Source organism: Penicillium oxalicum, chromosome II (assembly GCF_001723175.1).
Source record: "Penicillium oxalicum strain HP7-1 chromosome II, whole genome shotgun sequence".
In the NCBI taxonomy this organism is placed as follows: Eukaryota; Fungi; Ascomycota; class Eurotiomycetes; order Eurotiales; family Aspergillaceae; genus Penicillium; species Penicillium oxalicum.
The window spans coordinates 156,368-172,850 of record NC_064651.1 but is presented as its reverse complement, the minus strand read 5'-3'; the positions used below and the strand labels follow the sequence as shown (position 1 = coordinate 172,850).

Genomic DNA, 16,483 nt, shown 5'->3' with positions numbered 1-16,483 from the left:
ACAGAAAAGCAACTATCGGCCTGGCAGGGCCCTGAATGGGACCAGAACAGACCTATAGTCTCGTCCATGATCACAGCATATTCGGCATTTTATACGTAGTGAATATACCTCCGAGCGTGCATATCACCCCACTCGAGTCGATGCTCAAGCCTAGACTCAGGTTGCAAATGCAAGAAATAAACTCCGAATCGGTGTACGCAAACCCAATTCGCTGATGTGATTCCGGTACTATTGAGGCACTTGTCCCTTCACAGGATGAGTGAGACTTTTTCTCATGTCCGACACGGGCGAGGATCGACATCTGCCTATGAGAGCCTATCCTCGGCGCCTCCCTGACGGAGGTGGATGCAAGCGACTTGGTCATTGCATGCTTACCGTTACGAACTGCATTGCAGAAAGTGCTTGGCGCTCCATCCTATCCTCCATCAGGGTCCGCAGAGAGCTATACCTGAACTGATAGTGCGATGGGTCAAGAGCCAAACTGGCCTCGGAATGAGATGGATTCTCGGTGCGTGTGACCAAAGGAAGATATGATGTAGTTTTTTTGAGTCGGCCAATGCATCAGCTTGATCAAACTTGGCAGGCGTCAAGTCTCAGAGCCGATATCCATGCGACCTATCATCCAAGGACACCGATGACATGCACTTACTGTAGTCCACGCCACTTTCGTCCTTCCACTCGTATTCTTTTTAGGGGATAGTACTCGATAGAACAAACCAAGTACTGAAAAAGTGCCGGTGCTGCCGGTATTCTGCGGTACTGCCGGCAACGGACCACATGCAGAGCACAACATCACGAGGACGAACTACTCTCTCCCTTGGCGGCCCGAGGAAGGTTGATCAGCCTGGAGCTAAGCTGTTCACAAACTATGTAATCTCAATTGACATTTCGCCCAGCAGCACGGTCGCAACTGGCAATGTATATTTCTGAAGACAAATCAATTGAGCGGGGGATCAGCAAACAATCAGCCCACCCCCTGAACGGCCCCTCTACCGGGCAAGCGGGCCGGCGTCGCTATCCAAGGTTTGCTCGCTTCTACAGGAAGCGGATTCGACCCAGCTCGCTTAGACCTTTCCAGCAGTGATCTTCGCTGTCTGGTCATCTCTCCGGCCGGCTTCATTTCGTGCGGCAGCTCTCTGCATGAACGTGTCCATCGTTGCTGGAAAGGGCTGCAAATGCCCGACGGGTGCACATGTTTTTCCGTCTAACCTTGCAGAACTGACCATATCTCTATCGGGCAATCGATCACCGAGAACGTGTGGAGATGGAAAAAGGACTCTACGACCGGATTCATTCCCCAGATTTGAGAATTGTTAGAATAAAATTGTCTTTGCGCCAACACCCTAGTATGGGATTGGGACATCTGATGGTCTGCCGCGGACGAACTACGAAAGAACAAAACACAAAAGTGGATGCATTTGATCATCGAAGCGATAAGGCGAGATAGCGCCCACCGCTGGGAGGCGGTGGGCATTTTTCTGCCCGTACTATAGTCAAGCTTTCAGGTAGTTTAAGGCGGTTTGGAGCTTAATCGTTCTTTGTCGGCGAGAGTGGTCATGGTTTTAACGAGAGTGAGGCTGGTACAAAATCTGGCCAGAACCCGAAATTTTCAATCGAGATGCATCATTCAGCATAGTCGGGGCTCAGGCCTCAGTTCGCGCACGGCGACTGTCCCGTCTCTGTCAAGCGCACGATTGCTATCAACTTCGCGAGCCCTGCGGCTGGTGACAGGCGAGCCGGTCGAAGATGAGGTCAGTGATCACTGGACTCAAGCAGGCGATCCCATTTGCTGAACCATATATGCTCATAGAAACTTTTCACTGAGCAGATTCCGCACGAGGCGGCTAGCCCCGAAGATAATGCCCGCTTGCAGGCCGAGCTGGAGACCTATCGCGACATTCGTGAATATCTACGAAAATGGAACGAGACCAACCCGAACATCCTCGACCCTGTGCGAGAGCCCGGCACCGCGATGTCGTTTGAAGATCCTGGTCAGCTGGTTGGCAACATGCTCAATGGCCGTGAGGCGTCCGATGCGCTTTGGGCAAGCTCGGAGTTGTCAAATAAGGACGACTTTGATACGTCTGAGGAATTTGAAGGCGATCATCTTGAACCCGGGGATCTCGTGGCTCGACTCACTTGCGACGGCGTGTTCAGTTTTGCCATTTACGTTCGATCCGTTCACAAACAAAAACAAGTGTACACAAATCGGGGCAACTGGCGAATATGCTCGAATCGAGAGATTGACTATGTCGTGAAAGATTTTGCATCGCAAAAATTCATTGACCCCATTAAGCCTTACTTTCCCAACCGTCCCCCTCGAGCTCTGTCGGAGATTCAATCGGTCCCCGAAGGTGGCCTTCCGAGGCCCTTGGGCCGACCTCTCATTGAGATGATGGTAGACTTTGAGCAGCAAGTCTCCGATTTCTATCGAGAGAATTCCCAGCTCCTCGATAATATTCATGATATGGTGGCGGATGACTCTGAGTTTCTTCGTCTGACTCTTGAGGAGCTTGCAATGAAGCTTTTGAATGTTGACGAGTCAGAACTGAACAGAGTCAATCTGTTCGCAGTTCACCAAGCGGTGCGCCGTCGCCCTTTCGCCATCGACAGAGATTTCAATTCCCTTTTTCATCCGGTGTACTTGATTCAGCCAAAAAGAATCACCAACACGGTTAGGCAGGTGACCACATGGGTGCACGAACATCAGGAATACCTGGTTCGCGCCGCCATGGTCAAAGATACGCCTGGCTTCAGGGACCATCCGATGCAACAATTTGTCCAAAAGGCCCAACGTCTCATCCGCCTCAGCCGCAAAGTGAGGTCTCCCACTGTCATGTCCAGTGTCGGTCCATCGTCTCAAAAGTTTCGCCCCGGGCAAGACGACAAGCCGTCGGTGTATCGCGAAGTGTTGACGGAAAAGTTCTCCAAGACCGACCAAACAATTATAGAGTACATGCAGTTGTACGCCATACCCTCGGTCGCAATGCCTTCTGGTACCTTGCGCTCGACGGCCTCCCATGTCATGCGTGCCACGGGTATGTACAATACCCTGGGTCTGAGTGAGTCATCAACGCGCATGTTCCTTCAAGAGCTCGGTGTGATCTCACCATGGGAAAACCTGAGTCTTCTCGATCAGAATGTTCTGCTTCCCGGGCATGGCATGTCCCTGATGGAAGACATGAAATGGGAAGAACTTGAAGAAACCTGCGTAGCCCTGCCAGAATCCATGACGGACTCGATGAAAGATCTACGAAGGGATTGGGGTGACCTACCGGTTTACTGTATCGACGCCGTGACAGCTCAGGAAATTGACGATGGCGTCTCGCTGGAGCGAATCCCCGGCGTCGATGACCAATTCTGGGTTCGAATTCACGTCGCCAACCCAACAGCGTTCTTTAAACAGGACCATCCCCTGATGGAGTATGCGAAGTCACGGCTTGCCACCACGTACGCACCCGAGCGCACGTATCCTATTTTCCCCAAGAGCTTTACCCAAACCCATTTCAGTTTGATGGATGGTCGACCCACATTGACTTTCAGCGCCAAAATGAATCTACAAGGAGAGATACTCGACACAGAAGTGACCAACGGTATTATTCGAAATGTCGTCAGCTTAACACATAGCACCTTGCAAGGGTTCCTGGACCCGGACACCAAGTCTTCCACCGAGTTGCTGACTGTAGGTGGTGAACCGATTGAGCAACCCCTACCAGCAGGAAAGGTCATGCGAGAGAATCTCACGGCCGAAGACCAAGAAACATTCACGATCCTACGCAATCTCATGCTTGGTTTCCGCACTCAGCGGCAGAAGAATGGGGCCATGGATATCCAACCTCCACGGCCCGACACCCCTCTGTCAGTCCACTTGGGCACGACTTCACCCAAACCATACGACATTCAAGTGACCGAAGGTCGATACTACCTTGGCGATCCGATCATTCGTCTGCAAATGTCCGACTTTGACCCTCACGAAGTCCGTGATGAGTCGAAGCGTTACCTGGTCTCTCTACTGATGAATCTGGCCGGCCATATTGCTGGACAATTCTGCGCGGCCCGCAACATCCCCGTCGTATACAATGGCACGTGGTATGATCCTGAATACGGATCCGTCACGCGAGAAAACATGAATCAGTTCGGTGGGGAAAAATTCTACCAGCTCGCACTGCCCAAGGCTGTATCCGCATCTACACCGCTGCGTCATCATATGCTCGGTCTGGACGCATACGTTAAAAGCACAAGTCCACTGCGCCGATTCAGCGACGTCATAGCCCACTACCAAATCGAAGCCGCGCTGCGATTTGAGTATGAACACGGCCGACAATTCGATGCTGCCGTGAGCATCACAGAGAATGAGCACGGCGAGATCGAGTCTGAAACGTCCGATGCCCCGGTCTCTATCCTCCCATACTCTCACGCCGAAGTTGACAACCACATCGAGTACTCTCAACCGATCCTGGCCAGACTCCGCGCCATTTCCACATATTCCACCCAACATTGGGCCTGTATGCTCCTCTTCCGCGCCTTCTATTTTGCCGAGTGTGCACTGCCGGAATCGTTCCCCGTAGTCTTGCGCTCGCTGCGCGTTGGCTCCGAGGTCGAAGAAACAGTCTACTCGGGCATCATCGCCAATTTGGGCGTGAATTGTACCATCACGATACCGGAGGACTGTCCGGAGCACGAAAAGATGGATGTCTTTGGGCTTGTCGACGCACGAATCACAGCTGTGGATATGGCGAACCTTGAAGTCAAAATGGAGGCAAGGCGATTGATTAAGCCGTTCCAGAGGACGGGCGACTGGGCTTGAAAATTCTGACCTTGACCTTGATCCTGAACTTGGTCAGAGTTGTTGTGTGATGCATGAATGTACGATAAATCTAGGTGTATATTAGGAACACGATACCACTTTGAACGGGAATTGAATAAGGCCTCTTCGTCTTATGTGTATGTTGCATATCACCGACGCTGTCATATTGAATCTTATTATGGTGGCCCAGCCCAGCTCTGGAGGTCGGGTCAAAGAGAAAAGGTGTGGTGGTTTGTCTTTTCTAAAAGCAATCGAGTCGAGTCAAACAGACGATGGCTCTTTTGCTCCTCGAGAGAACCTCTATAAATGGAGGTTTCAAATTTTGATGTTTCCTCAGGGTTCTATTTGGGTGCTTCTTGATGTTAACCTTGAGCCTGTCGGAGTTGTATACGGCAAGGTTGCTGTAATTTCTGAAGACAAAAAAAACGAAATATAAAACGACATCAAGACTAGGTTATAGTACAGTAAATAACATCTCATATTTCAGCTCTACAACAAATTTAACCATCACCCATCCACATTATCCCCTTATCCTTGGGTCAATTCAATCTCCAGGAATAGGTAGGTCTGGATTTCTATATAGGTCCAGCTTCTCTTTTTCCTTTGTTTTTTTTTCTTCTTCCTCCTTTTCTTTCTTGTCGGACGCTTTATTATCCAAATTCAAGAAACCAACACAAAATATGGCACTCATCACGGTCACGCCTCAACCCCAAAGACCTCCTTCACCAAAGCTTTCTTATTCACTGTAGTAGACGCCCCGCAAAGTCAGCCAAAAAGCCTCGCCTTATCCACCGACGTACCTTCAAAAGGAAAATGTAAAGGAGGGGTGAAGGGAGGGCCGGCGAAGAGAGATTCCCTTCGGAATTTAAAAGAAGAAGTGAAAAAAGAATCCATCAACTTACCCTTGCCCATTGCATTCCGCGGAATGGCATCCAACACCTTCATCTCCTGGGGAATTTTATACGCGACTAGTCGATCTTTAAGTGCCCGACGCATATCCATTGGACCCCAGGATTTGCCATTGCGGCCAGTTGAGTGTGCGTCGGGATGTAGGACGACGACGGCGATAACTTTGCCGCCCCATTGATCGGAGGGGAGTCCGACGACAGCTGCTTCGGCAATTTGAGGACTATTATTGAGCAAAGGGGGAAAAGGGGGAGATGATCCGGTTAGTTCGTTGTGTCAAATGAAATATTTCAAATGGATAGGGAGAAAGGAGAGGGAGAACGAGGTTTGAAAGATCGAAAGGAGAGAATAGGGGCAAACATACAGAGACAGCAATTCGCGCTCAACTTCCAATGCGCTGACTTTCTCCCCTCCAGTCTTGATGATATCCACGCTTTTGCGACCCTGGATGAAGTACATTGGCCCACGAGCCCAGTCGCCACTCACGGTGCCCTGGCCTGCACCCTGGACAAGACGTCTTGTAGCGACATCGCCGGTACAGAACCAGGGACCACCCCCGTCGTCACTCTCGACGAAACTCTCCCGCGTGGCTTTCTCATTGCCCCAGTACTCGCGGAAGATGGTCGGGCCACGAAGTTGAATCTCACCGACGCGTTCACGGCCATGGGCATCGACCTCTTCGCCAGCGGGTATGACTTGATTCGTCTCGGTGTCCACGAGACGAGCTTCAACCTGGGGCAAAGGCCAGCCAACGCTGCCATCGACGCGGTCTGCAAAGTCGAGGCCACAACTGAGTGCCATGCCGACCTCGGTCATGCCGAAGCGCTCGAGGAGCACGTTGCCATTACTGAGGGTCTGCCAGGCGGCTTTTGTCGGGGTAGGGAGAGCCGCAGAGCCGGAGATGTTGAGGCGAAGGTTTTGAGGGGAAATGCCTTCTTGAGCGGCCTTTTGGATGTCGGGGGGAGAGAGAGAGAAGGAAAGGAGGAGCGGAGACGATTGTAGACGGTGGGAACGGCTGTAAGGAAAGTGATTTTTTCCTTGGAAGGATTTGGAGAGGCGGACGCTTGAGGGAGAAAAGGTGCTGCGAGGCGATTCCAGACGTGGTCGGTGTTGAAGGGGTACATGAATTCAATCGAGGAGCCGGCGAAGAGAGGCGTGACAATGGCGTTGATCACGCCGTGGATGTGATGCAGCGGAAGTAAATGCAGGAGTCGATCTTGTGGAGAATACTTCCATGCTTCGAGAAGAGACGTTGCTTGTGCGGTGATGGCCCGCTCAGGAATTAAGACTCCTTTCTATGGCCTCGTACTTAGTCCCGGTCCAGTGCGCCAATTCTTTCATCCAGCTTCTCGAAGTTCGAGGGTGACTTACAGGTCGATTGGTCGTTCCGGACGTATAAAGCATCAGTCCCCCTGCAGACGATTCCAGAACACGCTTTGAGTCCTCCAGAGAAACAGACTCGTGTCCGCTGGCTCCTTTGGCCAGTTTTTGTCGCACATCCACAAGTGGGTGGTACTGCAGTCCCGCCTGGACCACGCCCTGCACCTTCTCAGCATACTTCTCAGTAGCCAGCACGACCTTGGCTTGCGAGTTGTCGAGAATATACTGCAATTCACCAGCTGGAAAAGCGGGCGACAAGGGCAACGCAATGGCATCACAGCCAAGGATAGCCAGCAGCATCACTGACGGAGAATCGATTAGCCCGGAATCTGGTCAAATGGAATGGGAATGTATCACTCTGAAAATTCACACACCGACATAATCATAGCTATTCTCAGCCATAAACGCAACTCGTTCACCCGACAAGCTCGATGATCTCTCTTTGAGCTTGGCCGCTTGTCGTTGAAGGTCCTCCTTTGCGCGCGCGACATCGGCCGTCAAGTTCCCATAGGTGAATGACCGACCAGACACGCTATGCGAGACCGCCAGACTAGCTGGATCATGATCTTTGAGAGCCCGAAAAATGGGAGTATTGGGAAGTTGGCTCCAGAGAGCGCTGGTCGTTGAAAAGAATCCCACATGCAATGCAAGCTTCCGTCGTATACGCGTGGCATTGACGTACCGAGCTGGACGGGCGAGTCTTCCCAGTGCGACAAGGCCGGCCATGGTGGGAGATGCAACACGGGTTCAATGGGCTTGGACACTTCTTGTTCAGTCCAGTTCTTCAGAACACAGCGATATCCCCATAGCACCAAGCTCGCAGCAGCCAGAGATGCAGGTCAGAACAGATTTCAAGAAAGTAAAACATCATTTGATGTCATGCGGGCACCGGCTGCGGCTCCGCGGAAAGTCGAACGCTCCACTCGACTTCCGCTCCAACGTCGGACCACCAAAAGCCAAGCCACACGTTTCAATTCAATTCAAGAGCTTTCTCTGATCCCAGATTGTCTATTCCTCGCTCAGTACTCGACCTTCGCTTCCTTTCTTTCTCCCTCGACTCTGGCACTGCACCCGGAGTCCTCCAATGCTCCCCCGTACCATTCCAGGCCTGTTCTCACGCCGCCTTTTCTCCGCGTCGACCAGGATGGCTTCCACCACGCCAATGGAGGATCTGATGCGCGACAAGGTACGATATGCCAGGACCATTGGCTGATATACTCCCTGATGGACGCACAGCATGATTACGCAGAAACCTGGTCCCATACTAATCCCGATCCCTCTTTGAGTCCTGATAGCTCACGCACGCCTTGACCCCGTCAACCCTCGTCATTCGCAATGACTCCCACCTTCACGCTCACCACTCGGCCATGCAAGGCTCAACTTCCAAGGAGACGCATTTCCAGTATGTAAACAACCTCTCCATGTTCGTCGCAGGTCGGCGTCTTTGGTCGGTTTGTGCACCGCATAATCTCAACCGGCGCGAGTGCGGCACACGCGCACGATTTGCATTTCTCATGTTCGAACTTAATTTCTCACCGTAATTGTTTTTCTTCTTGAATAGTGTCACGATCGTTTCCGACGCGTTCGAGTCCAAGATGCAGCCCGCTCGCCACCGAATGGTTTATGCGCTGTTAAAGGAGGAGATGGCGCAGGAGGGGGGCATTCATGCGCTACAGTTGAAGACGAAGACGCCCGCGGAGGAGCAACGAGAAAAGGAGAGGAAGGCTTAGAGGGTGCGTGGGACAAGAAAGCAGAGCATCCGCCATAGCCAGGCGATGTTGAAATGGCGTGTAAGCCGCGGCGTGCGGCGTGGCTCTGCTGGTTGATCATGGAACCATGATGGATCGAAGTACGGCGAGATACCCAAATGAAAAACAGTGATGCCTGGAAATAGAAACACAAGAAGATGAGGAAGAGCTCTGCAGAGACGCCATTTACTGCGAGGTGACATCTAGTAAAGTCGAAGTAGGATGATTATTAGGAGATATTACATAGGACTCGGAGGTGCCAATGGCACAGAAGAATACAGCAACACGCAAAAGAGAAAGAAAAAAAAAGAAAACCGCGGCAAACGGGCACGATCTACTATGTACATCACTGGATCAGGTGACTTGTCTGCACCATCCACGAGACTTGATCTGGAAAGCAGAGCAGGGGAGAGGGATATGGGGGGGGGGGAAAGCACAATCATCATCATCGAGCAGTCACAGAGGAAACCCCACACAGCGGCTGCGCACAATATTGGCAGCAGCTGGAGAGACACGAGGCGAGTGTGAGACAGAGAAACAAGTGGAAAAGAGGACGACCGATCGAGCATTTTGGCTTGTACACAACAGAGGAAACGAAAAACCCAAGGGGGGACGACATGCGAGGTGGTATAAAAAGAAAGCGAGGGCGGAGCAGGTGGACAGCGCCATGAAGGGGCGAGCCGAGGCGAGAGACGCAGCGACACTGGCGCAATCGAAGGGAGCGGACACAGTTTGTGATACGGTCTTGCAAGGGGTCAAAGAGGAGTGACGATGGGGGAGGGCAGGCAATGTGCGCTTATTTGGTGGACTTGTTGGCCTGAGTGACACCCACAGCCACACCCACCACGATGGCGATGATGAGAACTGAGAAAAAGGAATAGTTAGCCTCAAAAAATCCCCGGCACCCAGGTCGCATCGTCCGAATGGCATCTCCACTTACTGACGATGATTAGCGCATACCACTTCCAGCGGCGAGCATTGCGGGCACTGGTAATAGCGCTGTCCAATTTGGTGTTGGCCTGCTGCACATTGCGGTGAGTCTCTTCGGCACCTTGCTGGATCTGTGTGACCGCAGGCTCCTGCTGAATGACGAGTTCCTGGACATCGGTGAACAGCTGAGCGAGATCGGCCATGTCCTTTTCGATCTTGCGGATCGCAGCGGAACGGGCGAGGGTGGCTTGGCGGGCATCATTCGCCTGACGCGAACGAGTTCCGGGAGTCTAGAAGATAGACAGTTAAACATAATGATTCCGACGGTAGAGCCGGGGAGTGGGAAGAACACCACGAGGGTTGGGATTCTTATTCGGGAGTTGAAGGGTTTCCAGCATACCATAAATGCCTGCTCCTGGCCCTGCATCACAGCCTGAACACCGGCCTCAAGCTCATCCGGAGAGGCCTCCGGGTTGGCCATCTGGTAACGACGGCGCACCTGCTCCTCCAGACGCTTGTGGAAGTTGGACTGGTCACCCTGGTAGGCTGTGATTTCATCCTGCAGGCTGCGCTTGGCGATGGTGTAGTGTTCGGCGGGGCCGGGCGATCCGCAGCCGGGGGTCTCGGCGATGCGCTTCATCTGATCGCGAAGGTAGCGAAGGGCGGTGTTGATCTCATCCTCGACGTAATCGACGTTCTGGCGCGTGACCTGGTCCTCCTTGCTGGTGTTGGACTCGAGCAGAGCCGTCTGGGCTGCGCGGAGCTGAGTTGTGCGCTTCCTCTTGACATCTTCAATGCCCTGCTTCAACTCGTTGATTTTGGTGAGCAGCGCATTCTTGTCGGGGACCTGCTGCATATTGGACATTTCTAAAGACGGATTGTATACCGAAGGTCAGCGGGGGAAGGGGATTTTTTTTTAGCTGGGGGAGGAGCATTCGCCGATTGAGCGGCGATTGCCCGACTGGGGATGGAATCTCACCATAGCCACCATTGCCCTGCTCCATGGCACCAGCCTGGCCGTAGCCGCCACCATATCCGTAGCCCTGCTGGGACTGTTGTTGCTGCGCGCCGTATGGATTGGACTGGCCTCCGTACGGGTTGTATGACCCGTAGCCTCCTTGGCTGTTATCTTCCAAGTTCTGATACTGGCGATGGTCAGAAAGGGGGACCAGACCATGATGCGGATTATGGACCGACGTCGCGACGAGCGATCATTGGGGAAGGGGAAGGGAGCGGAATGTCCATCACTCACACTCATGATGTACTGCTAGCAAGTGTCACGTTGGAAGAAAGGAATAAAGAGGCAATGCTTCAGAAGTAGGGAATCGGGCGGCGAGCGGGTGTTGGGTGTAGAGACTAGAGAGAAAGACGGGAGGGGGGAAATGAGAGGTAAAATTAAGGTCGAGATGGGGACCAGGGCAGAAAGAGAGTCGAGAGGCTCGAGAGGACTTTCAGGAGTGACCAAATCAAATGGCCGAGACCGTCGGGAAAAGAGGAGTGGCGTGGCAGAAGCGCCCTGGCGGTGTCCGGGTTGCGTTTGGAGGGGACTACTAGAGACGGATGTTCACGAGTACAACATGTCAAGTACTTCATCAGTACTGGAGATCTAGTCAGTCCTAGTGTACATGTATAAATAGGTCACTCAAGTGAGTACTAGTATTCATAATTCCTTAGTAACTCATGGTGTCAGGGTGTGTTGAAAGGCAAAAATGTCACTTGACGGAAACTGGGACGACAGCGTGGCTGAGTCAACCCGAAGTGTTGGAATTAAGAAAGAGCACAAAAAATGTAGGTGCCTTCGCAACGGTGAAAGATCAAGATGTAGTTGAAATCAGCTCTCCGAAGCCATTTCGGATCCCTCTCAGAACTCTCAAGACTAGATCACTTAAATATTGAGTCTCGTATCCGAAAGACATCTCCTTGGTTTCACCATTTAGTTCCACCGTCCACATCCTGTACCAAGACGGTGGACAAAAGGGGAACTCCCTTGGCGTTTCACTTTTCCTCAGATTAAGCTCTCCCGTCCGAAACGCTAGCCAAACGGGGTACATTATCCCACGGTGTCGAACACCGCCAACAGCCAGGTACACCTCACTGAACGACAGGATGACGAGACACGTTCAGTATGGTACATGACCGCGATACTAGACTATCAGTCCGGGTTTCTGTACTTTTTGTATCTTCCCCTGTCCTTTCTCTACAATAAATGATTCTGTGCATAGTCTAGGTATCATGACTGGTCCATCATACCACCTAGCTTTTCCCCGAATGACACTTTCACCCTAGCAGAGAAAGACCCCTTCTTGATGGCTATACTCACAATCCAACACACCCATTGTCAACCTGCCACTGGCACTACACATGCTCACTGACTATGTAAGAATTTGATTCTTGAGTAATGATTTCCGACCCTCTCTGTGACCAAATGTGGAGAAAGCGACGAGCGGCGAGCGGCAAAAGAACCATTCACAGCCACGCACAACTTGGGGGTGTTGCTTTTTTAAGACCTGCTGCAGGACCGGATCTGTGCATCATATCTGCAGCTAAGACTGATTACTGATCGTGCGCAGGTACTGCAGCGCTCGACTCGGGTGATGTGCATATCGATGCATTCAATCAATGAATTCTCTAGGTAGTCTAGCGTGCATAATGAACCCCCATATCGAGTTATTGATTAGGCGCCCACCTAATGCTTGCCTAACGTAGAGAATGTATACATGTTTAACCAATGAGGTACCTCATTGGTACAACTTGAAAGTTGAAGACGGGCGATCCCTCAATCTAGAGTCAAGTTCTCATCTTCTCATTGGTGCTCATTTCTTTTCTTCGAGATTCATTCTACATACTTCTGTCGCTGCATTTTCTGCTGCCTAGTTGGAAACATCTTCTCTTCACACCTCAGTGACATTCCACCCTATCTTGTCCATGCCCACGGAAACAAGAACACAGCCCTCGAATCAGACTAGAAGCTTTCTTGATTCATCATCCAGTCCAGTAGTGCCATTTGTACCGCTATCTATCTAACCGTGCTAGAAAATCGTTACAAAAAACCAAAAGGGAAAAAAAACAAATTTCATCTCATTCCAAAAATGATCCAAAAAAGAAACTAAACACCCCTCCCTCCTCCCCAAGTCTAAAGAACAGTCCTCATCCATCATCCTTGATTGCCAGCTTCGTCAAGAGTAAAAACCACCCGACCCGAACTCGGTGAAGCAGCCGTAACCAAAGGTTGACCAGTCGATTCTCATAAAGAACATCCCAAGAAAATCTATATCAACACCGTCAAGAATCTTCATGTAATCCGGCATTTAGCCATTGAATAAATTAATGTTCAGGAGAGAAAAATACAGCAAGGACGACGGATATCAATGGAACGGGTGGTTTTGCACGAGTCCGGACGGAAGACCCGCGACAGTTCACTTGGAGGAGATTCATTGGAGCTGTAGGTACAGGCAGGGCTAGCGGAATACATCAGATTGCGGCCAGGTTCTCGTCTGGATCTCTGAATTGAAACATACACCCTTTCGATCAGACTGCGGGTGGTTATCAGAGGGGTTTAGATCAATCGAATTAACTGGACTATCTGGTTCCCCGTCTACGAGAAAAGAAGATACTCGGGTCAGTACAGAATTGGAACATGAGCAGAGCGTTGTATTGACATTGAATTTATTGGTCCAGATGACAGGACATGTATGCTAAGCTATATACTCAAAAACTGTAGATTATAAATACCCCAGGCCGAACCGGAAGAAGAAGTAAAAAAAAAAAAAAGCAGGCACATCATGGCTCGTCTCACATAGCCGCACAGCAGCCCATGCCAACAACGGGGAGAGGACGAAGAAAAAAAAGTTCTGTCCCTTGCTCCCCCCAAACAAAACAGATAGCCATCATCGTGACGGAGAGCCATGGTACCACACAACGCAGGAGCAATGTTATGCCATGACATGCAATGGCGATGCAAAGCAAAAATTCCGGATATCATTCCCATATATCACGTAACACCAGAGGCGGAGAAAAGAGGAAGAAAGAGGTGATGTGAACAGCGGCAAAGACAATTGGCAAAAGACAAGAAAAATGGGGGAACGGGGTATGCAGACTCGATCAAGTCACCAAGCGTGGCTCAGGTAGGTGCTTTTGGGGTTGAATTGAATTAGTGATCGTGAGGCTCGTTGGGACCGCGGGGGTGATCCTCCTCGGGCAGAGGGTCGTCCATCCAGGGCGTTCATGTCGTCTTCCTGGCTGTTCAGGTGACGAAGAAGACGAAGAAGAAGATGATACCGCACAGGAAGGGGCACAGGCAAGACCGACGAACATCCACATGATGGCGGGGTCAAAGGCCGCGGGCGTCAGAGCCTCGGCAATGGCCGAGCCGAAAGCGTTGGTGAGCAGGTACATGGACTGCACAAAAGACTTCATCGAGGGAGGAGCCTTGGTGTACGCGTACTCCAGACCAGACACGGAGGCGAAAATCTCGGACAGACCGATGAAGATGTAAGCGGGGGTCTGAATGGCGATGTGCACGTCATTTCCTTTACCACCGGCGGCGTCACACAAAGGCTGGCCGTAGCAGGGACCGGCGGAGTAGATCAGGTGCTGCACGATGGCGGCGTACATCATGGCCAAGGACGCGACGACAAAGCCAAGGGCGATACGGGTGATGGGGCGGAAGGGAATCTTCAGGCGGCGCATGATGGGGTACACAACCGACTCGAGAATGGGGATGAAGACAATGATCGAGATGGGATCGAAGTTCTGCATCAAATCGTTGGGGATACCGTGACCGTTCATCTGAGCGGCCTGGGTGACGAAGTTACCGGAGAACTGGCCATAAACGACCCAGTAGATGGGGTAGAAAGCGAACACGCGGCAGGCAACCAGGGCACGCTTAAGCTCGTCGATGAAGTGGTCGTCCCAGGGCAGGGAGACCTGAGCACCCGCACGGTGCTCGGCCTGCCAGCTGGGCTTGGGGGCATCCATGTTGCGGTTCTTGAGCATGATCCAGAGAGCCTTGAAGGCGTCGGTGATGATAGAGCCTTGGGGCGGACGCACGACGTAGAACTTGCGACCGAGCAGGAGCACCGCGGTACCGGCAGCGAACATGCACAGGCAAAGCAGGTAAGCGGTCCAGAAGCCAATGTACTTCTCCATGTAGGGAGTGGCCAGCAGCGACAGCGAACCCAGGTTGATACAGCCGTAGAAGATCATGTAGATACGCTGGATGGTCAACGCCGGGTCGATCACAATCCGCTCGCCGGTCTTGGCGATGGTCTTAAGAGCCATCTTCTTGCGCTTGTACTGATCGGCGATCAGAGGGGCGACGTTACTCTTGATACCACCGGTACCCAGACCAATGATCAGAATGGACACGATGAAGCCGGGCAGACCCGCACCGTGCTCCAGAGAGACCGGCAGGGACGTCAAGACCAGAATCAAGAGACCGACGATGTAGATTCCACAGAAGACAACGATGGTCTTGTACTTGCCAAGGTACTGATCCGCAATGATGGCACCAATGATGGGGGTAACTGAACACAAGCTCAGATTAGCAAAAGGCCCTTCTTTCCCATCGAGCAGAGACGAGACTCGACTTCTGAGCGCGGTGGAATATGCTTACTGTAGCACCAAAACTGGAAAAAGGTCACGAGACCGGTAGCACCCTGGTGGCCCATGCCGAGAGCACCGGGCTCATCGGATTTTTCGCTACTGTACGGACGGAAGACGTAGTTCTGGAAGAGACCAGACATTCCGTAGTAGGTGAAACGTTCGCACAGCTCGACAACAGCCACCAGCCACGCCGAGACGGGCAAGTTCTCGGCGGTGTGACGCAGAGAACGCTTCTCATACTCGGTTGGCTCTCCGCCATCCGGGGTCGTGATGTTGTTCTCCTTGTCGAAATCCACATCGTCCTTCTCGTTCATGACAACTTGGTGCTGAACGGGGTTGGTCTCATTGTAGGTTGGTGGGCTAGTGGGTAGTAACACCAGAGTCAGATGACGTTCACACTTGGGAATCGATTTCGCGGGTTGGTTCCCCCTCCGCTCGGGCTGATCGACCATGCTACAACATGTCTGCAGGTTGACTCGGGTGTTGAGGACTTTTGTGTGGTCCCCTCCCCAAAAGAGACTTCCTCAGGCACTGCACACGAGATCGTCACGGTAGGACGAGGGAAACACTGGACTCGACATTTGAGACCTACTTGGAAGACACCACCTCCTGATCTGGAGACGACATGGTGTAAGAGGGTGAGGCGTTCCCCTTTTTTCCTTTCCAGATGCTGCACAATGCACACACGCGGGACCGAAGAGGAGTGAAAAAGTGAGAAGTCGTGACAGGAAAACGGGGGATGGAGCCCGCTAAACATATATAGCCAGTTTCTATTACTCAACCTGGTCCAACTTTATTAGTGGAGTAGATGGGGAAAGTCCGGATCTTTTCTTATCGGCGGGTAAGCCGAAGAAGCGACGAGCAAACTGGGGAATGGGGAGGCGTGAATGTAAAAAAAATGTGTAAATTATTGATCGAGTAAGTAGAGAGAGTACACCGACGCATGTCCGAAAACCGACCTGACCAAGCGATTCAAGCTCTCTTGGGTCTCGAGACAAGCCCCGGGAGGATGTCGGTGGAGCTTAGCCCTGGGGGGGGGGCGTTCCACATTTGGAAGGCAAGATCGAAACCGAGGCCAAACCGTGAGCGACCACTCCGAAAGGGGAAG

The 16,483-nt window shown here is 51.9% G+C and overlaps 5 protein-coding genes across 5 annotated transcripts; 2 read left to right on the top strand and 3 right to left on the bottom strand.

The window, feature by feature from the left end:
* Positions 1 to 1,556: 1,556 nt before the first annotated feature.
* POX_b01992 (uncharacterized protein) lies at positions 1,557 to 4,807 on the top strand (the record flags this gene model as incomplete). The annotated part of the gene is made up of 2 exons (XM_050110914.1): positions 1,557 to 1,751; positions 1,811 to 4,807. 2 exons carry the CDS (start codon positions 1,557 to 1,559, stop codon positions 4,805 to 4,807), a joined length of 3,192 nt encoding a protein of 1,063 aa, XP_049971260.1.
* A 696-nt stretch (positions 4,808 to 5,503) lies between these two features.
* On the bottom strand, positions 5,504 to 7,819 carry POX_b01991 (uncharacterized protein; the record flags this gene model as incomplete). The annotated part of the gene is made up of 6 exons (XM_050110913.1): positions 5,504 to 5,550; positions 5,608 to 5,936; positions 6,078 to 6,728; positions 6,776 to 7,008; positions 7,085 to 7,395; positions 7,468 to 7,819. 6 exons carry the CDS (start codon positions 7,817 to 7,819, stop codon positions 5,504 to 5,506), a joined length of 1,923 nt encoding a protein of 640 aa, XP_049971259.1.
* Positions 7,820 to 8,177: 358 nt separating this feature from the next.
* POX_b01990 (BolA-like protein) lies at positions 8,178 to 8,823 on the top strand (the record flags this gene model as incomplete). Its single annotated transcript, XM_050110912.1, has 3 exons — positions 8,178 to 8,279; positions 8,389 to 8,495; positions 8,655 to 8,823. 3 exons carry the CDS (start codon positions 8,178 to 8,180, stop codon positions 8,821 to 8,823), a joined length of 378 nt encoding a protein of 125 aa, XP_049971258.1.
* An 814-nt stretch (positions 8,824 to 9,637) lies between these two features.
* On the bottom strand, positions 9,638 to 11,029 carry POX_b01989 (uncharacterized protein; the record flags this gene model as incomplete). Its single annotated transcript, XM_050110911.1, has 5 exons — positions 9,638 to 9,705; positions 9,782 to 10,061; positions 10,172 to 10,638; positions 10,751 to 10,916; positions 11,024 to 11,029. 5 exons carry the CDS (start codon positions 11,027 to 11,029, stop codon positions 9,638 to 9,640), a joined length of 987 nt encoding a protein of 328 aa, XP_049971257.1.
* Positions 11,030 to 13,872: 2,843 nt separating this feature from the next.
* Positions 13,873 to 16,002, bottom strand: POX_b01988 (Peptide transporter PTR2; the record flags this gene model as incomplete). The annotated part of the gene is made up of 3 exons (XM_050110910.1): positions 13,873 to 15,296; positions 15,386 to 15,828; positions 15,968 to 16,002. 3 exons carry the CDS (start codon positions 16,000 to 16,002, stop codon positions 13,873 to 13,875), a joined length of 1,902 nt encoding a protein of 633 aa, XP_049971256.1.
* Positions 16,003 to 16,483: the final 481 nt, after the last annotated feature.